The following is a 24715-nucleotide window of genomic DNA, read 5'->3' as shown; positions in this document are numbered from 1 at the left end:
TATTATTATGATTTTTCCCGTATTTGTACATTTATATACATACATATATAATATGCATTCTTGCATAAGCATTTATAATGAATGCTTTCTCATAAAATCAACAAACAATTTAAAAAAAAAATGTATTAAATAGAAAAGAAATGAGTATTAAAACCTCTTCACACCGCTTTAGTGGGTTCATTCAACCCGCTTATAATAGAGCATATGCTCCCATCTATATGGATAATTTATATAGAAGCAAATGAATTTTGTATTTAAACTGTTTGTAAAAACATGACTACATATGTATATTTTAGTTTATATATGTATATATTATGTATACAAATCTACATACATATATATATGTAGTCACATAAGTATTTATTTATAACGGATTTGTTAGCTTTTAAGGCTAAGTATATGAGTACATACATATATATAAATATGTAGTTCTCTTGCCCATTTTATTCTTAATTCTTATTCTGTTTTCTAATGATATGAATATTCGAATCCAGATCTTATCGTTATTTTATACGCATTATGAAAGCAGTATTTAATTTTTTGATTTTCTTTTATATTTAAATTATATAACTAAGAGAATACAACAATAATTTGTATCTCTTTATAGTATTTTGTTTTGTAACATTTGAATAATGAAGAATAACAATGAAATAAAACGACATACATAATACATCTATAAACTGCAAAACATTTAATAGTAGCAACCAATATTGACATTTTTAGGAACTTTTCAATTTGCGAATTCTAATGCCAAATTTTGTAAAATTTTCTATAGCGTGTTGTTTTCGAACTTGGGCATTTTTTTAAGTGAATTTTTTTGCGAATTGTTATTTGTTTAAAAAACATTTAAAGCAATAATCATTGCGGAAAAATACTTTTTCGTGTAGCGTGTAACAAAACTCTCGCTCAAGCTTAATAGCCAGGTTCCATATTGTTTCACAAAAATATTTGGCAATGTCGCCGTGGTTGCAAAGAGAATGGAATGGGTATTTGCAAAATAAATTGAAATCAAAGAAGTGTCAATTTCCTAAATAAAAGTAGAAATAGTAAAACATTATTTATTTAAGTACTGGTTTCAAGTATAGTCTAGTGAAATAACTAATCTGTTCCAGGACATTTGCTTTTAAAAATATTAATTCAATATTTCTAAGTATACATGTATAAAAATATATCTATAGAATATCATTTTAAATTTTTTGTTTCTTAATTCGCAAATATTTTAATTCTTAACTTCAGTTGTGCTAGAGAGATATGGCACTTTTCAAAGAATTACTAAGATATTATATTTTTGTTTTGTTTTAATTTTAATAGTTTTAATAGTATAGTTTTAATGAACATTGAATTAAAAATTTAATTGAAGATTGTTTTAATAATAGTTTGCCATATAGTCTGTAATAAAACGAAATAAATTAATTAAATGGAATTTAATGCATGGATCATGCACCTATATTGTAGTTACATACTTATTATAAAATTCTCTGACTGCTTTTTATGTAATTATACTACAACACTATGGGTATACATTTTCACATGGTATTTTATAGAATGCATATACACAATAATTACATATTTTAAAAATTTTGAGAGTTATAATTTAACGTCTGTCATTTTTCAGTCTATTAAGTTGATTAAATACTGGATTAGGGGAAATTTATTAAAAAAATGAAAAAGACAAAAATTCAATTTTAATTATTTTTAGAATATTTTATATGGTGTTTTTTTTCCTAAGTATTTAATTAATAAATTATAAAAAGAGCTTAGGTGTGCATTTTATTTTTACATTAAATTAGCAAACTAAGTAACTTATTTTGTAGGTGTGTAATAAAAGTGAAATATTAATATATTATAAACATACTTACCTATACTTATAACATAAATGTTAATAAAATTTTATATAAATCTACACGATCTTTGAAATCCATAAAATGTTGAATGAAAATATGCGCTAATTGCCAAACTGTTTTCCTAAGACACAGAATTCAGCATTGGAATCACAACACTTACAAATTTTTAATAGAATTTATTGAAACCTGTTATTTCTTTTAATTTTCTAAGCACGTTAATAATCTGTTTCAATTTTGGAATACTTAGTTCAGAAGATTTTTACGCAAACTGATTGCACTTTATATATGGACCATACCAATTATTCCAAAAATTCTTAAATATACTTTTTAGCACTTTTCCAAAAATTTTTTGAAAAAAAGTGCTTATTAGTTTCACTCTGTCCGTCCGTACGTCCGTCCGTCCGTGGACATGCTTGCAAAACTTCTACACCCTTGAAGATAGAAAGCTGAAATTAATACGTGCATAGATCTTTACTAGAAACTTCCCCCTGTAGAAGTTATACCCCCCCGAAACCCTAAAAATGCCATTTTTTAACTATTTAGTGCAGTGAAACCATAAGCATTTTTGAAATTTGACAAACGCAGAAAGGCAGTGGATTGCTTCTTCTAGTGCGGAATACTGTATTTAAACTTTAGAAAAACAAAATGGCCGTTCAAATTTACCGTTATCTAAAGTCCTTTTTTTCCAAATATTTGATATCGTTTTTCTTCTAGATCCCTCGCTATAGAAGCCTGAAGTTTGAGGAGCTTTTAGACACTAATAAATAGTGTGGTAGGTATACATAGAATAGAGTGTATTTGTTGAAGCAAAAAGTGCTACAATACAAACCATTAGTTGACCCAACTTTATTTTTAAAATGAATTATTAGGGATTACTATTAAAAAACTCTGAAAAATATTAATGTTTAATAAACATAAATTGGTTTAAAATATTGGCGAAAACTTTAATTACTTATTCATAATTACCGTGTTCTTATATAGAATTTAAATGCATAAATTATGTACCTACAATCATGTATTTTAACTTAATATTAATAATTCTAATATTCTATTCATAAAACTTTAAAATTAAATGTACTTAATTATTAAAATTTTTCGTTTGTTTAATGAATTTACGTTAATTTATTAAATAATTAGTCTAAAATACTTATTACTTATGCATGTAATTTACAATCCATATACTCAAAAATATATTATGCTTATGTATTTTTGGGCCACCACGCAATAAATTTAAGTATAATATGTGTATGTACATAAAAGAATCATAAATTATTTAAATTTTAATAAAACATAAACTTATAGCTATAAACTACTTATATAAATTCTGACAATAAAAGCCAAAGAATTGAAAACTAAATCACGATAACAATAGAATTAAGCAGAAAAAAAATTTATTCATTATTAAAGATTAAATTACAAAACCCATTAAAAATACAAAATGCAAAGCACAAGTGAAATAATAATCAAATATATGTATAAAAAATTTCATCCAATGCTCAGATTATAAAACTGTTTATTCAAAAGCCAGATTTTTTATGAAAAATAATAAAATACAAATAAAGGAAAAACAAATTTTCATAATTCATTCAATTTTACTTTAAAAATTTATGTACAAATGCGAATTGAATTGACTTTATATTCGAAAATTATGAAAAGTACAATAGATTTGATTTATTATTGAGTGCAAGAAGACTATAAAAAATTCAATACTTTAATAAACTTGAATAAAATTGTTTTTCTTTAAGTTGCTATAATATTATACTCAAATTCATATTATTGACCCTAGTTTGTAAAAGTCTGGAATTTTAATAGCTTTTAGACAATAATAAATAGTTCATTTCGTTAGAAAATTTTTTTCCACTTCCACCCCCTCTCAAGTTATCGGCTCTTGAAATTTGTAGAATTTGAATTTTTGGCCCCTTATAATTCCGAAACTGGAAAGCTTTTTCAAATTTCTATAAACGCAGAATACTAATGGTAAATTACATGCCCTCAAAAAATATAATTATTTTTCTTAACTCACGCAATTAACATTAAAATCGAAAACTATGTTAACACCTCTTTAAATTCATTTTGGCTTTATTTCAGAAACTACGTAAATCGTTCATCCTAAATGTATGCAATCCTTGGAAGAGTTTCGTACATGAATAAATGTAATTTTAATGGTGTAATAGGTATACCTTAGACTTAGATAGTTTTTAGAAGCTGTATTTTCATTTGTTGAAGCGAAAAGTGCTACTATACAAACCATTGGTTTGACCCAAAATTATTAACTTTGACCTTGCTAATACGAGTATCAAATGTGAAACACTTTGAATGTTTAAATAATAATAAATGAACCTACTATTTGTAGGATAAACTTTTAATCTAGAATTTGCGGCTTTTTTTCCAAAAAGTTTACGTAGCAGTTAGAATTAGCGTTCGTAGATTTAAATCGTTAAGTAGTCTTAATTTTGATTTAACTCTCAAAGTTAGTTTTTAGCACTTTTCCAAAAAATTTTTGAAAAAAAGTGCTTATTAGTTTCACTCTGTCCGTCCGTCAGTGCGTCCGTCCGTCCGTCCGTCTGTCCGTGTGTCTATTTACAATACTTCTACACCCTTGAAGATAGAAAGCTGAAATTTTGTATGTACATAGATCTTTACTAGAAACTTACTTCCGTAGAACAAAATTTTTACCTACCTCCCCCCAAAACCCTAAAAATGGCCTTTTTTAACTATTTGTTGCAATGAAACCATAAGCATTTTTGAAATTTTGCAAACGCATAAAGGTAGCGGCTTGCTTCCCCTAGTGCGGTATACTATAGCTAAACTTTATAAAAAGAAAACGGCCGTTAAAATTTTCTTCTAGACCCCAGCCTGTAGAAACTTGAAATTTTAGGGGCTTATAGAAATTAACAAATAGTTCATTTCGTTAGAAGAAAATTTTTTTCCATCTCCACCCCCTCTGAAGTTATCGCCTCTTGAATTTTGTAAAATTTGAATCTTTGGCGCCTTATATTTCTGAAACCGCAAACGTTTTTAAATTTTTATAAACATAAAAAGCTAGCGGTAAATTCCATGACATTAAAAAAATAATTATTTTTCTTAACTCACACAATTAAACCTCAAAATCGAGCATTATGTTAACCCCTCTTTATATTAATTTTTGCTTTATTTCAAAGACTGCATGAATGCATCATCCTAAATATATGCAATCCTAGAAATAGTTAAATGTGAATGAAAATAATTTTAATAGTGTGATAATAGTAATAATAGAGTGTATTTAAAAACAATATTTTCATATTTGTTGAAGCAAAAAGTGCTACAATACAAACCATTGGTTTGACACAACTTTATTTAAATGACGAACGTATTTAACACTAAGTGTTCGTTTGCATACGTATTGTCGTTTGAAAAATTTAGACATGTACATTCATACATATTTGATTTAAATAAATACAATAATACTAACAGCAATTTTTAACAAAAAAATTAATTATGCACATTTTCAAGGGACAAGAACATTTTCATGTCAAAAACAGACACAATTTAATTTTTTGTTTTATAAATGTGTACTTATGTACTTAGTTGTCTTATTACTGCACTTTGGTGTTTAAGTGCGTAATTAAATTTAATTATCACTCCCATCAAAATGAGTTTATGCAATTCATTCATTCGTTAACAATACTTTTAATGACCTTTGTAACAAAGATAAGGATAAAAAAAATGCCGTAACTTTTTATTCATTATAAGTAGTTCAAGTAACTAATTTTTTATACTTGAATAATTCGCTTACACAAGAAACTCATGAAGCAAATATGAAATGAAAATTGATACACAAGCACATCAGTTCCAGAGAGCCTTTTGTTTTGTAAATGAAGAGTCCTTAAAATATTTTAAAGATTTTTTTTTTTGTTTTTATTATTCTTAATTTTGTTAATCATTAACATCATCATCGTGTCTAACCTTCATAATTCAAGAATATAGAAACAAAAAGAACAAGATTATGTCAAAAAATATAACAAAGGGGAAAAAATGAGTTTTTTCATTTTTTCAGTTTTTTTTTTATTTTGTCAAAACTCTTTTGTAATTTATTTCTTACTTTTCTTTTTAGTTTTGTTTTAAAACAAAACAAAAAATTATATTGTCTTCTTTCAGGTAATCTCATAGTTAACCATAAAATTTTCATCAAACATGCCATTAAAACATAATATAAAAATACACTTGTTTACCTTAGGCTAAATTATGTTAGGTAAAAACGTCTACCTATTCAAAAGTAAGTATCTGGCTTCAAAATCATCCTGTATGGGACTGAAAAAAAGGATATCTTTTGTGTAAACTTACCATACCAATTTTAAGTCTGTGTTTTTTTTATTTATTCTTTATGAAATTTGTTGTTGGTTATAGTTATGCGTGTTTAACTATTATTTATTGCTTTAGGAAAATTTGTATTTTTTTTCTCTTGTCATGGGTTTATTTAGTTGCTTTTTCTAAAATTTTTGCTTAATAATGTCTAGTAAAATAACAAAATGAAGAATTTTATAATTATACAATGATTTATAAAACAAAAGAATTTTATGAAATATAAAATTAAATTTAATCTAATATTTAAAATAATTTAAACAAAAAATAACATTATAATGAATTACAGTATAACTTTATAAGTCTAAAGCATATTCGTAAATACACACTTGTCTGGTAAAATTTGTACATGAACTTATTGTTAAACGGTTACTTTAATTTTGCTTTAGATTATACTTCTACGTTTTATAACTTCTCTGAAAGATTTATTAATTTGTTTTGTGTTCAATTACAATACGACATATAACTCCACGATTTTGCTGGCACATACGCACACTTTTGTTGAAATTTTCAGTGATTGTTTTGCATAAAATCTAGCTGAATTTCGTTGAGACTTTAAAAGACATAAAGCTTAGACTTCAAAAAATCCCAAAGAAAAAAAGCGAGCGGCTTTCAATCGTACGATCTAGGTGGCCAGTCATCATAATCATCAAAATGGGAAATTACACGACCAAATATGACTCATGCAGTAACGGAATTGTTTCTCCGGCTATATGACAAGTGGCGAGCACCATTAACAGTTATTGTCTGACCAGCTGCATTTTGGAAAAAGAGACCATTCTTTTGATGATGCCTCCAACCCAAAATCCGCAAATACGGTGACACATTGTGGATGCATTTGGTTCTCAAAAATCACTTGTGGATTTTCTGAACAAGAATGAAATAAGCCCTCAAAATGGAAATGAGCCTTATCGCTATTTTTAGCGATCCTTATTTCTTTTTATTATCCTTATTTCTTAAGTCATAAATAGCTAAAATTAATTTGACGATATCGTTAGCACTGGAAGAGAATTACTAAGTACACGGAATATAATAACGTAATGTTTATAAGTATAAAAGTATAATGGCGCCCGCAATATTTATGCATTGTAATTAATAAGTATAATAGCACATCTAATCCTGTACATATTTATTAAATTTCAAAATTAAATTCTAAAAAAAAATGGTTAAACTTATTTAAAATTGTTTAGAAATTCTCTTATATTTTATATTTTATTTTCTATGCCGTTTTCTATATAGAACAGCAGCATTAACTTATTAAAGTGCTGTGCACTTTATAATAGAAGATAGTTTTATATTAACTTATCAAATTGCATTAGGTTTCTGCTTTTAACACATTTTAAAATAAACTTTCATACAAAAATGCATGTTATATTAAATTAACTTTTATTATTATGCTATTAAAGAAGTCTATACAACACACGAGTTCTCTTATTCTTCGTTTTTTTATTTTTACATTGTTATAATGTCACTACATTTTATACGCTAGATTTGCACTTCATATACCCATTTACTTTATAGTAGCATTGTTAATAGCTATTGTCCTTATTCTTTATAAAAGTCGGTTTTCTCATATAAGTATTCACTATGTAGTTATTTTGTATACTTCTAATGTAATTATTGTTCTATTGCAAAATTGTTGATTCTTTAGAGAAAATAAGGTGTTAGGTGACTGTATTCAATGAGATTCAGGTAAGTTATACAATATTGTTGTTTTGTTTGGATTTTTCAACAAATTTCTATTGCCTTAAAAGTTTTCTTTAGCTCAAGTCAACTAAAAATTCTTCTATTTTCTATTTTATTTCCATTTGAGAGTTTCATTTGTTTATCATTAAATTAAGTATTATTGTGTAATAAACAGCAAAGAATAATTATGTTAAAGTGTAACAATACTAATGAAAAAAATTAGCACATAGAAAAAAGACAATAATGGAAAATGTACATAAGTTGGCCACTTAATTGTTTCATTTCATTTTACGTACGTGATTTTTTCTAAGGTAATGCCACACAAACGTTATTGTTTCATTCCTATGTGATTAAATTATTCTCATTAAATTACATTGAAAGATTTAAATATATAAAAAACAGAAGACATATCACATTTTTGAGTTCCAATTTCAGGGCCGGATCTTATTAATCAATAAAATTTTTATATTAATATTAATCTTATAATAAAATTTAAATAAAAGTGTATATTATATTTACAGTGTGGATTTTTATAGGACGAAATTAATTATACCTGTAACATTTTTTTAATATTTTATAACACATTAGTACGAGTTTTAACATTAATAGTCGAAATCACAAACAATATGCATAAGTAGTTTGTTAATGCAAAAAATCTGATGTGGTCACCACGTAATCAACCACAGGGTGTAGATGTTGTTTAGTTAAGCGAAAATGTTGCATAATATGTATTATGAAAATTCATTTTAAATACTTCTTTCAAATTTAAGGAAACTAGCTTTTATTTATTATAACTAGACAAATGTGAATTTGGCTTTTAGTAGAGTTTCACTTTATACCAACTGAATTTTTTGATAAGTTTGTTAATAACTTCCGGTAGCAAACTGAACTAAAATATTAAATTTCAATATATTCTATCCGGTTGCTCATAGTGAAAATTGTAAAATCGGCTCCTAATTCGGTTTCTTAGCTTTGATATTTCCAAAAATTTTGTAAGTTCACGTTTCAACACCTTGTATATTCATATATTAAATTTCCACGGGTTAATTATTCCTTTTATATGCGCAAAAATTACTAAAACGTCCAATTGCTCACCCATAGTAAACGTTCATTTGCTGACAACTGATTTTTTCCAAAACTTATGTGGTTTTTCGTGCTATCGGATAAAGCATTTATTTAAAATTTCAAGTTAATATGTTGAATATTTTCTTCAAAATGATCAGAAATGTAAAACCGGCTCGTGAAAAAGTCCAGTTATCAAGGCCTAATATATCCCAAAAATTGATCAATCAGTGCCATAGTCAAAATAAACTCACGCATAAAATTTTATCAAAATCGGTTCAAACGAACTTGTGCACACAATTTTTTTCCTTGAACTGGAAACACTACCTATCGAGTTAACTAACGCTTACTAGGCGAACGCTCTACCAATTGAACTACAGCGCTATGAACAAATTATTAGCAAATTTTTCGTTACATTGCTTTCGACATCAGTCATCATGATTATATGTATTTTTTATATGCGTTCTAATCTAATTGATCTTTGTTGTATATTGTCTAAAAAGTTGCCTTTTAAGTTTTAAGTGTTGTTTATATACTTTAACGTATAATACAAGTATTGATGAAGCATTAAAATGGTAAAACTTCTGTTTGCCAATTTTTTACAAAATTATTGATATATTTGAAATAATAGTGTTATGTTTCTCTTTACTCTTCTTATAATAAGATTTCCACAACATAAAAAGTAATTTATGATAACTTACCACACCGTTCTTCTAAATACCAAAATTTCAGTATAGAAATTTTTACATAGGGTATAAATTTGCGGACGCTTTGTACCAACTCATACTGACGGACACTTTATATCAACTGAACTGCAGAAATATAAAAAAATTATTGGAAACTTATTGCCTTCTCCATCGTCACAAATATATAAACATATTAAAATAATTTTTCTATTTTGATTTGTTCCTTTGGTGATGACATATTCTGTTCCCAAATAATAAGGAATCCAAATTTTATTTCAACTTGTTCGTCCACTCATTAGTAACATTAATGTTATAATTTAATTGCATAAAATATTAATTTTAACTTTAGAATAATGGAAGGACATGTACCAATATTAAAAAAAAGAGGAAATTTTATGAATTAAGTTAAATTTGTTACCTCGAGTCATCTTGATTTTATTTACTGATTTTATTCTTGTTGAAAAAATTACTTTCTTTATTTTTTTCCTGTATTTACTGTTGATTCACTCAATTTTAACTTTTGTTGCTCATTTTTTCTTACTATGGCATAAAAAATTAACTTTAACTAAAATTGATCATTTGCTCTTTTCTGTTTTTTTCCATTTTATTTGCATCAACTTATACAAAAGTGCAGCCTTTGAATATTATTCACCTGCATTCACCTGTATTTAATATTCTCTTGCATCCATTTTAAATATTATGCAGGTAATTTTTTTTCCATCCATTTTTTATTTTGTATTCTGCACTTTTATATTTTTTATTTTTTATTGTTTTGTTGCATAAATACTGTTCGAAAAACATAACTACTTATTAAAGGTTAAATTTACATTCTCCGTTTTGTTGGTGCTGGTGTATTTTATTAAAGAGGAGCTTATATAAATGGGATTCTTATTTTGCTGGCAATGTGCTTACTTAAAATTTATACATAAATACACATATAAGTACAGAAATATATATGAGTGGAAAGTTGAAAGTGGCTTAACCAAAGGGTCCTTGAAATTTGCATACATATATTTTAATACTTGTTCGTAAGCCTATATGTTTTATAATGTAGTTATATTCGAACGTACTGGTGAATGCAAATTAATTCTCATGTACATATACTCTTTTGTGTATGTGTATGATAAAAAGCTTTATACTTAGTGATGTTAAAGGGTAGTTATTAACTTCATATTATATAAGATATAAATATATGTATAATACTATACAGAAACCAAGTATTAATATAAATGTGAATATATGTGTATATATACTATATAAAAGTGTTATAACTTTTATAATATTAGTATAACAATAATAAAAATTGAAAACAGAAACAGATAAAACGCAAGAATGGAAACAAAAGGATGATAATAAAGAGAGAAAAAAAAAATTTTTTTTTCTGTAAGGATTTTATAAAGTTAATGGAAAGTAATAATATAACAATGAGTTAGATGATTATATATATACAATTATCATGTAAATATATTAAATAAGAAGAAAAGAGGTGAAAATATTTATAGAATTATGAATAAGAGCATTTTTTTTAAATACATAAGTAAAAGTAAAGGTATATAATAAGAGCATAACAAATGCGGAAATTAATTCCAATAGATACTCGGGTAATGTACTGTATAAGAAACAAGTTGGAAAACCAAATAATTATGAATGAAAGTTAGAAGCAACAAAGTCCTTTCAACTGTACATTAGTTATAAGTAGATAAGAAACTAAATGTAATTTATATCATTTATAAAGAGAACGTAATTTTGCCGATAACCCTTTTTTCTTCTTAAACTTTTACTGAAGGAACAAATAATTTTATAGCGAAAGGATAAAAATATCAAGTTTCTTAATAATAAAAAAATTAAAAGAAACTTAAGGAGATAAGAGTCCTTTATTTTTTAATAAATTTTAATTCATACTTTTAAGTTCTAAGTTATGGTTTAATCCATAGTTACACTCAAAATTTTCATACCTTTCTTTGGTTTTTTAAAATTTCAAGTTAAAGACATTAAACATGTTTAACTTCACTATTTTCAAGAAATGATAAAGTGATATTTTAAATTCAATAGAACTAAAATTAAAACACGTAATATGGTTAGTGTCAATACTGCTTTTTTGGAAAATTTGTCGAAACTAATTTTTCGATACGTCCTTCTTAACCGTTGATGAACTATGTTTTTTAAAATTTTTAATTCTTTTTCATAGAAAGAAAACGGAACGAATAGGTAACCGATATTTCGAATGGGGTATCTTTAGTAAGTACTACAACAGTTTCTGCGCAAAGATATGCTTCAACATCCTCTTAAAGTGTATAAATTGAAAGGAAAAACAAATGATTTGATGAGTATAATAGATTATATTTGAATAATGAACTTTACTGAATACATTTCTTTTTTTAAGGAAATTTAGAAATAAATGCATTGTGTAGGGTTTCTAAATCGCAGAACAACTGAAATACGTTTTCATTAGAATATTTTAAAACAAAAAGTAAAAGAATAAATGTTTGAATTAAATATTTGAATATATGTATTTCTATAAACCTTCTTACTTTTAATAAAATTAATCAACAAGTCTAATATTTTGACCATGACATTAAAAATTTATTTATTTCAATCTTTAAAGCCCAAATATCAAAGAATGTTATAATTAACTCTCAATTTCTTTTAATTTTTTTAACTAAAAATTATAATAAAATTTCATTAAAAATTCATAAAAAAAAGAAAGACATAATAAATACTTAATTAATTTTTATACACTTGACTTTAATTTTTAACTATGCACAAAAAAACTCTCAATTCAACTTTTTTATTACTTTACGAATTAAAATTTGGAAAAATAATAAAATTCCACTTTTGTTTTTCACTCAGCTATAAATTAAATATTCAAAAGTAATAAAATCAAATATTTATTCTAAAATCAATCCTCCATACCTATGTTTATTATATATATGTACATAAACATGTATATAAGAACATGTATACATATTATATATTATGTACTATTAAATATAACGTTTAAATTTACAACAATTCATTATTAAATTCAATAATGCCACACAGCTTGAGGCCCCTTCCCGTTTTTTTGTTACAATATATATGTATGTACATATTGACAGAATATTAATCATTATACAAACGAACATGTACACATACTTAAATAATAACTGAATTCAAATCATTGTACATACATACTTTTATTATTATTGAAAGGCTTTGGCTTTACCCATTGTATAATTAAACGTACATTTTTTATAAATGTATAAGTAAATTTTTACAAATACATACATATATACTACAATCATGTACGTAATATATTTATGTATGTACGTACTTACAAACATTAACTATTGAATATATGTATGTAGTTAAAATGGAAAGCTATAAAATTTTAACAATAGAACAAGTGGCTGATTTTAATGGTGGCATAATCAGAGCACCAGCCCCAAAATAAAAAAAAAATAAAATTTTTTGTATTTCATTACAAATCAGACTTTTAAGCTTTTAAAAATTATTGTCGTGCACTTTTAATTTTGCGTCTGATATCGAAACACTCGTTCTCATATTAAATGACAATGAATTTTTTATTTTAGACTTGTTTCTCTTTCCATTTCTGTTAATAATTTCCCCATTTTATAATAAAAATTTATGAATATTTATTTTTGAACGAATTTTATTTTTAAACAACACAAAAACAAAATTTTTTTTCTTTAAATCGATAATTCATTTTCATAATAAATTTTTATGACTGAAAAGCGTCATCATTCGAAACGTGATATACGAAATGATAAGTTTTCAGTGGAAGAAATGGAGGTACATAAAAACAAACACATATTATAATAAAAAATATTTATAGTAAAAAATAAAAAAATAAAAATATGAGATGCTGGATTGAAACTTTAGCCTAGCCTATTTCATAAATATAGAGTTTCCAACTGGAATTATTTCGGAAGTTTAATACTTTTTGTTGAAAAGTATAATTCAATTTCAGAATAAATTTGAAAATACAAGAGCTCTGTATGTTTGGTTCAAGTATGCAATTTATTGTGAATAAATTCAAATATTTCATTTGGGTTTTAACTAAAATTTACAAGTATTTCCGGTTGTAATTTTCATCTGCAAAGTTTGATACTCTACATAGCACTAAATATTTATTCCAGAAAACCACAAGTGAATGTCAAGTTTTTAAGCTTTTTAATTTATACACAATAAACACCTAAATGTAGACATGTCAACCATAAACGACTCGTATCTAAGTACTTACTTATGGAGCTTGCCACTTTATTGACTTAAAGAATCTGCTAAAATTATTTAATAGTGGCAATTTTTTTCAGTTTACATTTCAGTATCGCAGTACACAACTTGCATATTTACTACAATTATGAGAGATTCTCCACATTGTAGACGTTAATTTTTTGTAGTCCTCTTTTTCTGAAAAATTTACGAACTAAATATATTTCCGAAAATTCTTTTGGTTTATTATTGAAACAGCCAGAATATACATATATACTTACGGCGACATAATAAAGTCGAAAAAGCACAATATTACTGTTCGTAAAGAAATGTTGCAAAGGAATTTCATTCATAAAAATTTCTAACTTATCAATAATGTAAGGAATCTTTTGTGAGTACTTAGTGAAGTTAAATCATTGAAGTTGGGTTAAACCCAATGGTTTGTATTGTAATACTTTTCTGTTCAACTAGTGAAAATACTGCTTTTAAATACAGTCTATGTAGCACACTATTAAAATTATTTTTATTTGTATACGAAACTATTTCTAAGATTGCATATATTTAGGGTAAACGATTTATGCAGTCTTTCTGCTTTATTTATGCAAGCAAAAATTAATTTAAAGAGGGCTAAACATAATGCTCGATTTTAAGGGCTAATTGCGTGAGTTAACAAAAATAATTATATTTTTTTAATGTTATGGAATTTACCGTTAGCTTTTTACGTTTATAGAAATTTGAAAAAACTTGCGGTTTTTGAAATATAAAACGTCAAAAATTCAAATTTTACAAATTTCAAGAGGCGATAACTTGAGAGGGGGTGGAGATGGAAAAAAAATTTTCCTCTAACGAAATAAAGTATTTATTAGTGTCTAAAAGCTGCTGAAATTTCAGGCTCCTACAACCTGGGGTCTAGAAGAAAAACAACCTCAAAAATTTGGAAAGAAATGATTTTAGATAACGGAAAATTTTAACGGCCATTTTGTTTTTCTAAAATTTATCTATAATATGCCGCGATAGGAAAAGCAAGCCACTGCCTTTCTACGTTTGAAAAATTTCAAAAATGCTTATGGTTTTACTGGAAGAAGCAGTTAAAAAAGGACATTTTTTGGGTTTTGGGGGGGGGTGTAACTTCTAGAGTGGCGGAGATTTTGTTCTACAGAAATAAGTTTGTAGTAAAGATCTATGTACACACAAAATGTCAGCTTTCCATCTTCAAGGATGTAGAAGTTTTGTAAGCATGGTCACGGACTGACGTACGGACGAACAGAGTGATAAGCACTTTTTTTTCAAAATTTTTTTTGGAAAAGTGCTAAAAACTGAACACAATTTACAATATTCTAATCGTACTAAATATTCAAAATTTATATTCGTTTGCAACTAAAGTTCATTTCATTTAGCAAGCCTGCCGTAATTCGATATTATTGGAAACGAGATTTAAAAATTTTGCTTACAATTTTGTCTTTTTAATATTATATTGTTGCCGCTTTATATTTTCCTTTTGTATTTTCTTTATTTACAGAATATATATTTTAATAACTTATTTATGCATTTATAAATACACCCCGAAGATTTTTATGGTTCTGCTACACTATAAAATTTGAATTTCTCTTGTTTTATTCCATAATATTTTTTTTATTTTTGAAAATTTTTTAACCATATGTGCTACGTTTTTATTTAGTAATTTTTATGAAATTCATTGCCGCGTCTATAAAATTTTTTCCCGCGATTTTGAAATATATAAAATTGATGACTATAATGAGAAAATGAAACCAGAAACAAAGAAAAGAAAAGCGAACAAAACAAAATTTTTACAACACATAAAATAAAAGCCTATTTAAAAGAAAATTTATAACCCTCCTTTGTTTTGTCTCCGTAAAATTTATACTTTAGTCTTAATACCTATTGCGTGCACTCGTTAGGATATTATTATATTATTACATACGCAAAAGAAAACAACAAAATAAATTTTTTTTTTCATTTTTGTATTTTTTGGAAAATATGCAAAAATAATTTTATCCTTGAAAATTTATTTATTTTTGACTTTATATCTTTTTTTTTGTATTTCAGACTCAACAGTGCGCCATAGAATATCAAAGTAGCGTTCCATCTATTTGGCATCGGTTGCTGCCATATCTTAAAGTCATTGAAGAAATGGAGAAACAACAGCAGCAACAAAATAATCAAGAACAAAATCAATACCACCTATATAAAGAGCAAAAATTATCAATAAAATCTTTATCAAAATCATCATCAACAACACCACCATCATCAGCTATATCATTAGAAAATAAATATGAAGGAAATGAAAATAAAAATAATATTACTTTTGAAAATCAACAGGAGGTGTTGTTGTCATCATATCTGTCATCATTAGAATCCTTTCAATATGAAATATTGTTATCATCAATATCAATATCATCATTATTAATACCAACAACAACAGTAACACAAACAACAGAAACATTAATAGTATCGATATCATCATTAGGACTATCATCATTATCATCATCACCGGTATCATCAATGTTATCAAAAAAGATATTAAAAAATTCAATGACAGAAATAATCATAAAAACAATAAAATATCAAAATAATTTCCATATTAATGACATTCAAATGACAACAGATGTAGTAAATATTATAAATTTTGACATTTATATAAATAATAATGGAATTGTCACTATTTTACTTAAATTTATTTTTAAAAGTGATGATATTCTATATGAAAAGAAATTTGATGTCAGTGACTGTAAATTATTAAATTTTAGTAAAAATCATTTAAATAATTCTAATTTTAATAATAGTAATAATAATAATAGCAGTTATATAAATAATTATAATAACAATGATGATGATATCAATTTTTGCTCCCCTTTTAAATATAATAACAATAAAATAGTAAAAACAAGAACAATTATTATAAATGTATCTTCGATAATTAAAAAAGCTGATGTAAATGCTGTTGCTTTAATTAAAAATTACAATAATAATAATAATGATAATGTGACAACGAATGACAAAAATTTGAATTCTGCAATGCAGATAACTATTATAAAAAGTGCATTAAATGCAGATAAAAATAATAATATTAATACGATTAAATCGATACAAACTATAACTAATATGATAACTGATGATATTAATATTAATAATAATAATGATGATTACAACAAAAGAAACTATAGTAATTATAATAAAAATGAACATGTTATATTTCCTGTAAATTTTAGTTTATTTAATTCTCCTAAATATAATAATATTAGTAGTAATATAAATAATTTAGCTATGAAAAATAATATTAATATAAAGAAAAATATTATTAATAATAAATTAAAAAACTATATTATAACTATAAATAATAAGAATATTAAAAAGGGAAATCCTAACAAAAATACAACGATATTGCCAACACGACTGAAATTAAATAGTAATATTAATAAATATAATTACGAAAATATTAATGAAATTAATGAATGTATAAATATTAATAATATTAAAAATAATTATAAATTAATAAATATTAATAATTTGAAATTTGGCTGGTGTTGTTGGCATAATTTAAATTTTATTTTTTCAATATTTTTAATTATATTAATTGGATTATCATCTAAATGTTTAGCAGCTAAACAGGATGGTAAGTTAAAAATTGATATTTATATTTGTTAATTTATATAATTTACTATGGTTAGTTTTATATTTCATAATAGAACACCCTATTTTTTGATTAATTTCTTGAATTTTGTTAAATAAAAATATTGAAAGCGTACCTCAAAAAAAACGGCTCTTCCGGTCTGTAAGAAAATTTGGCAAGTCACTTAAAACAATCTAAACAGGCAGTTTGTAAAAATCGTTGAAATCCCATCGATTTAAAAGTCAAAGAAAATTTTTTTGACTGCTTTTTGTAATACGTTAAAATATTTGAAAATTTATTTCTTCAAACAAAACAATATTTAACGACATTTGAGTAGGATTAAGATGGCTTCGATTTGAAAACAATATCCCAGGATATGAAAATTGCCAAAATCAAATTTCTTTGAAATCCCTTCCACTGGGGCCTGTTGAGTTCTTTTCTAGCTCGGTCTTAGTTTCCTAGGGCCCTTTCTCTAGAAGATCCAGAACTTTATTATGATTGGTTAATATTGCATTGACAATTAGAAATAAAAGAACAACAGAAGAAAATAGTAAGATGAGATTCGCACTTCAATTAGGACTTTGAAAATTTTAACAAAAAGAATATGTAAATTTGTTGCATCTCTGCATTTTATTTTGTAAAACTAGTTTTAAGTTAATTCATACGTGCTTGAAATTTTTTGTTTTAATGAAATACATATTTTTGGAAAAATGTATTCGAAATTTTTAGTTTTTTGCCTTTAGGAAAACAAAGAGGAAAATTATAACTATGATATTTAATGCAAGATAATATTAATCTTTGTCTTTTCTTGTAGAATGGTTGTTGCCATATACTTACTTATAATCTTAAGCAATATTGTATTCGTGCAATATAAGTTTTGTATAATATTCATGTAACTGATAACTTAGTCATGGGAAAGATATAATGAAGAATATTCACTGGTTTGTAAATTGTATGAAATTGAAGAAAATATATTTTAAGCTTTGTATTTGGGAACATAAACGTAAATGTGAATTTTAATACTTTTAATTTACGCCATTGCGTAGTTACGCCTTTAATTTGCTCTTTCATTTAACTAATAAAATAAAGAGAAATATTTTTCACAAAGTCTAAATTTCTAATAAATTTGAATGACCAAAATAAAGTTCTCTATGAATAGATTTGAGGAAAAGTGCAAAGAGTAAAACGTTATTCAATTTAATTCCTTTTAAGTAAGAGATTTCTTGCTACGGCAACTACCGAAAATATCCAAAAAGTAAAAAATATTTTTACAAAAAACAAAATTTGTTAACCCTAAAAGTGAAAAAAACAAATTTTCAATTTCTTAATTACTATTAAAATTCTAATCCCCAAACTGATTTCTAAAACATTACTAATCCCTTAAAAGTTAAAAACAAAAATTAAAATATCCTTAGATATTTAAAAACAAAAAAAAAAATAAAATAAAATTATCCTTTTCCATTATAGAAATAGCAATAACGACAAAAGCAACACCATTTTGATTTTTTTTTTTCAAATATTTTAATTTATGGGGAACAATGGCCCCCTTTATCTTTTTGTACTTTATTTGGAAACAATTGCATATTACAATTTTTAAATTTTTTTTTCTCAAATTTTACAAAATTCTAATCAACATCATTCAATAAACATTCCATCAATATCAATATTACGAAAAAAAAAATATAGAAAACGAAAGGATCACATTACTTTTGTTAAAAAACGACGTAAATTGAAGGAAGGGTGCAAAAATAAAAAAAAATAACATTATGCTAATTGGAAAACATCGTAATCCTTTTTTTTTTTTCTTTCTTGGTGTATTATTTTATGTCGAAAAAAGACACTAGCATATTTTGTTTATTTTCTAATAGTTCACGATTTCCTTTTGCTTTTCCCTACCTTACCCTAGTTGTTTGTGAAGTAAAATTTTTTTTTTTCAATTTTTTCTGTCCTTATTCTTATTCTCGTTTTGCCTTTAAGACAATTAAACTGTTTATGTTTTCGATGAAATGAAACGCATCCGCCCCCTTATTATTTCATCTATATGTTTTTTTAAAATACTTATATGCCTTAGTAACCGCCTTTATAATAAACTGCAAGAAAAACAAAGCAAAAAAAGCGAAAAATTAATGCGGTATCAAAGAAACACGAAATTTTTGAAAGAGCGTAGAGAAAAAAATGTTACGCCAGGAATGGAAATGAAAAGCAAAGTTTTTTCTTTCTGTATAATGTTTAAAATGGCTTGAAGCATTTAGAAAAAATTAAAAATTTTCTTTAAATAGAGCCCAATTCTAAAAGGTGGAAGAATGAAGAAAATTACAAAATTTCTTTTGATTTTTTGAAAGGAAAGGATATTTTTTGTTCTTAATTCTATTTTAGAGTTACCATAAAATTGTGCTACATTTTAGTTAAAATGTCCGTAAGGTATGCAGAATTAAAAATGGACCTAATGATGACTTAATTAAAATCGATTCAATTGGTAATGCAATAACTTGGCTTCTTTTATTATTGAAAAATCAATTAGAAAATTTTTCAAGATAGAAGAATTTTTAAAAAAGAATCGTAAATTAAAATGGCTACTAAAAAAATGAGTATCAGTTCTTAATATTTTGAAATATATTTTTTTAATTTCATTAAACACATAAAATAGATTAAGATTTAGTCGTAAATTTTGTAAAAGTTAAGATAAGGTGGTTTTAAAATAAAAATGCAATCTCAGTATATTTACAACAGACCGTTTTAAATTTGCTATGTTTTTTATGGAACACCCTTTCTCAAAGAACCTAAAATATTTTTTTTTAATAATATATAATATTTTTTGAGAAACTGAAATCTCTAGTGTGTAAAGTTGAAGCTTATTCGAACTTATGTTCGAACACAACGTAAACATTTTTTTACATAATATCGAAAATAGTATATTATTACTTAAGTTTCCCTATTCCGAGGAATAACTAATCAGCGAATATAACCGGAATCCTAGTTTTCATCTTGAGCAATAACAAAATACTAAATTGATAAATAGGTTACGTTTCTACAGTCCTCCTGCACATTCAGTTTTTAATTTGCTTCAACATTCAAATAACAAAATTTAAGATTGAAAATCTTAGCAAAAAATATTATTACGGTAATGCTCTTTCGATAATATTTTTAGGGCTTATATGGAAATAGAAACAAAATAATTTATTCTATTGAGATAAAAGGTTTACCAAAAAAAGGAGATTTTTGTTTTATTTTTTCTTTTTTGAACATGTAAATATCCTTCGCATCCTTACACTCTATCCAATTTTCTTTTGCATTTTTAAAAATAGAATAATAGCAAAAAAACATAGTAGAGAATAAGTGAAAAATATTTTTTCTTCAATTTTCCATTTATGTATCACAATTTTTGTTTTTTTTCCTTAGCCTATGTTTTGTTGCTGTTGTCAATCTCGACCGTCAAAATCGTGTTTTCTGGCTTCTAGAGCGGATTAATATTAAAGAATAACGGTATTAAAGAGAAACGCACAAAAATAAAGAAAACAGAAAATATGTGAAAGCAAATTTAAAATAAGTATGCTTAGAACTTATGCACGATTTCTCCCTTTTCACATTTTAAGCGTTTTATTCTTTAAGTGAACTCATACCCTTATTATTTTTCATTTATTTTTAATGCCAGAATCAATTTTTTGTCTGGCGTTAAATTTTCGTTCACTTTTGCCTTGAAAAATTTTTGTTTACTTTGTTTTTTTTTGTAATTTATATTGTACTTTGTGTAAGTATTCGCTTGTCGCGATTTTATATATGTACATATAAATTTACTGTCATTATTGTTGATGTTTCTACTTTTCTCTGTTTAATTTAACATACATACATATGTAGCTGTTGTTCTCATTAAAAACGTCATCTTTAAAATCATGATTTTAACTTTGGTAAGTTACAATACGTACATATGTTGTATTATTTGTGTTGTTTATGAATAATTGAGTTCATACAAATTTTATATTGTAATGGACGGAATTTGACGATGCGATATTAAAAAATTTTTTTGTCAGTTCTTATTAAGGTGAATAAGCTTATTTTGCTCTATGATTTCTTCCTAGGAAATTTATCAGGGAGATTGTTAGAAGGTGAACTTACTGCATTTTTGTAGATTCTTGTGAAATATTTCTGGCTACGTTTATTCTATATTAGAATTAAAACATTTAATATAAGTACTTAAGTATTAATATACGTTATTAGGTTGTAGTATTAAGCTTAACTCAAACGCAACGCTTATTTTAGTTTTATATTAAGTTTTCTTTCCTGTCACGTATGGTTTATAAGAATCGGGCGATGCATGCCCATGTGAATTTAAAAATTAGCTATGTAGATTATAAAAATTTTTTCGCATTATAAAGTATAAGTATGTATTTATTTTTTAGCAATACTCGATTTAAACTTTTTTTAATTTAAACTTTTATCAAAAACTCCAACTAGTTTAGTGTTCTTAGTTTAAAACATATGAATTTCATGTGAATGTAATCCACAATGAAATTTTATTTTCCGTTAATTAACGCGAATAAGAATTAAATGCCCTTGCAGCATATGCATACATACGTACTCAAACATGCAATATAAAATTTAAGCCACATATGTATGTACATATAAATGTAGGTATATGCACATTAACCAATGCGTCCGTTAGTTAATAATACAAAAACAAGGCACGAAAGAAATCCACAAAAAATATGAACATATTGTGTAGTAAAGTTCCTAACATAAAGATGAGGGATTAATATGAAAAAGAAATGAATCGTGTTCGTCAACTGCAGTTTTTAGTTAAGCACGTGTCATGAATAATTTTCTTATTTTCTTGGTTGTGTTTTTTTCTTTTAAAACATATTTAGTTCTCCGTCTTGTATTTTAATTTTTTAAGCGAAAACATAAATATATACAGTTATCTTAATTATACACATAACATATAATTCTCCTTTTTTTTGCTAAAAATTTTATTTATACATATTACGTATGAATGAGTGTACGTATGTTGGTATACGCTTTTAATATTAAAGTAAACAGTTAAATCAAATTTTTGCATATAAAAGAAGATTAATACAATTGAAGAGCATATAAGCATTTAAAGGATTTTTACTTGTATAAATAAAATATGAAACTTCATATTTCATTTTTATTTTAATCCTACGTTAAAAAATTCTTTCACTTCAGATTCTAATTCTGTATGTGCTTGACGTTTTATGTGGCTATGCATGATAGTATTCACTCGTAGGATAAAAATAGCTAATATAAATTTAATCCTGAACATGAGAGATTTTTTTTTTCTTTATAAATATTTTTGTTTTATTCCATAAGTATTATAAATGATGATTGTTGTAGAGGTTTTCCAGTTATTGTAATAATAAAGGGTTGCATTATAACACGGATCGATCAGATTTTGTGTGAATATCGGCACATCCTTGTGAATTCATTACTTCTGTACGTAAGTACATGCACAAAAGTTTTTATATTTTTATTTCATATTTGTGGTATGCCAGTTATTATATTTATAACTCTTTTTTTTAATATTTTCAATTAAATTTCGTATTAAAGTAGGTTTTAGAGTAAGTTTTTTGTTTTCGTTATATAAATTGAAAATTTATAGTTTTAATATAAGAATAACAAAACTTAGAATATTTACTACATTCTTCTTGCATTTTTAAGGTTTTGAAACCTTGCATAATTTTTGGAAGTTTTTGCAACCTTACAGAACCTTGTTAATCTTACATTTTAACAATTCGAAACTTACGTTTTGAATACATAAGTTCCTTATCTTAATATAATTCAAGGAATAATTTCGGGATCTCTTTCAACAAAATTTTCAATATTTTCTGAAAGAGTTGTTGCCAGTTTCTTTGCACAATTCGGCTCCTGATCAATATCAATCTCATTCCTTTGACAATTTTGTTTTGGGAAGATAATTTTTATTAAAACAAGTATGCATTTTTCAATCATCGAATTATTTACATGCAAAAAATTTAACGTTTAGAATTTTGTCATCTTGTATATAATTTGATTTTGATTAGCTAACTTATTTGTCGATACCATTTACATAACTTGAAAAAAGATTTGTAAAGCCAAGAATTTGAAATAGAATTTGGATCTCTTTTATTTTATTTCTTTGATAAATTGAAATTGACGTTAATGTAATACAAAACTAATCACCGCCAATAAATATTGTAATTGTGACTTGTCTTTCTTTTGATTTAAAAATTTTACAAGTTTTTAATTGTAATCTCATATAATTGTCATTTAAGTGTTCATCAACCATTAATTTTATTTAATTATTGTTTAGTAACCAATTACTGGAACGTATAATTATTCTCACTTATACCTTTGAAAGCATGTTTTTTTATAAATCCTGTAGGAATAGAAAAAGAAAACCATTTTTTCCTCTTCTATTCACGAAAAGTTTAAAAAAAAAAGTGCTTATTAAAAAACATTTAGAGCATTGATTTTTTATAATACAATAAAATTATCGACACTCAACTTAGTATGAAGATATGTGTATGTATGTATACGTGAAACCTATAAAAACCATTTCCAATTAATTATCGAATTTTCCCTATGTTTCACATTCCTTGCTTTGAAATAGGATTTTAACTTAAGGATTTATTGATTTTGTTTATTTTTTCTTTTTTCTTTTAATCTATTTAAACATTTCAAAGGTGTTGCTTTTATTTTTGTTTTAATTAACAAAGAATAACTAAATACAAAAGTAGTCAAAATCAAACAATATTCTTCTTTCTCCATTTCCTCAATTTTAGAAGTGCCTCTTTTATTTATTTTCAATTTGTTTTTAAATATATCAATAGAATATTAAAAAAATAAAGACAATGAAAGGAGCCGCACACATTTCATGTTGAATGAACTCAAAAAACAAAATCTTCGAAAAATTCAAATAGAACTCAATGACAAAGGTTCCCATATTTTTCCCGTATGTTTTCTTTTTTGTAATCTTTCAACTCCGTTAAATTTCTATCGCTTGATGTGTCATGGGTCATTAGCAAAATAACAGTATATCGCGTGAATATTGATTACTCCTATACCTATGTATACATACCTTCATCTACATATATATAATATGACAATTGATTCTTTAGAACAATAATAACTAAGTCTTTTTTCTGTACATTTTTGTGATGGCATGTTTTTCCCGATTTTATCATTCCTATTTATTTTATTTACCTATAGATTGTGTGCGTTAACTAAATTTTTAATTTTTTTGTCAGTAACTGATACTC

General features: G+C 25.3%; 1 protein-coding gene across 3 annotated transcripts in view; it reads left to right on the top strand.

Annotated features, from left to right (window-relative positions):
- The window catches only part of LOC129607905 (uncharacterized), a 115094-nt gene that overhangs the window by 6420 nt on the left and 83959 nt on the right, over positions 1 to 24715 (top strand). For all 3 annotated transcript variants that reach the window (XM_055519172.1, XM_055519166.1, XM_055519157.1), the window contains exon 2: positions 15899 to 17465. In XM_055519172.1, the coding sequence (XP_055375147.1) occupies positions 15899 to 17465 (1567 nt within the window). The remainder of the gene's footprint in view (positions 1 to 15898; positions 17466 to 24715) is intronic.

The sequence above is a fragment of the Condylostylus longicornis genome, unplaced genomic scaffold, assembly GCF_029603195.1.
Source record: "Condylostylus longicornis isolate FDR11 unplaced genomic scaffold, ASM2960319v2 ptg000004l, whole genome shotgun sequence".
NCBI classification, from domain to species: Eukaryota; Metazoa; Arthropoda; class Insecta; order Diptera; family Dolichopodidae; genus Condylostylus; species Condylostylus longicornis.
This window is presented reverse-complemented; position numbering and strand designations above follow the sequence as displayed.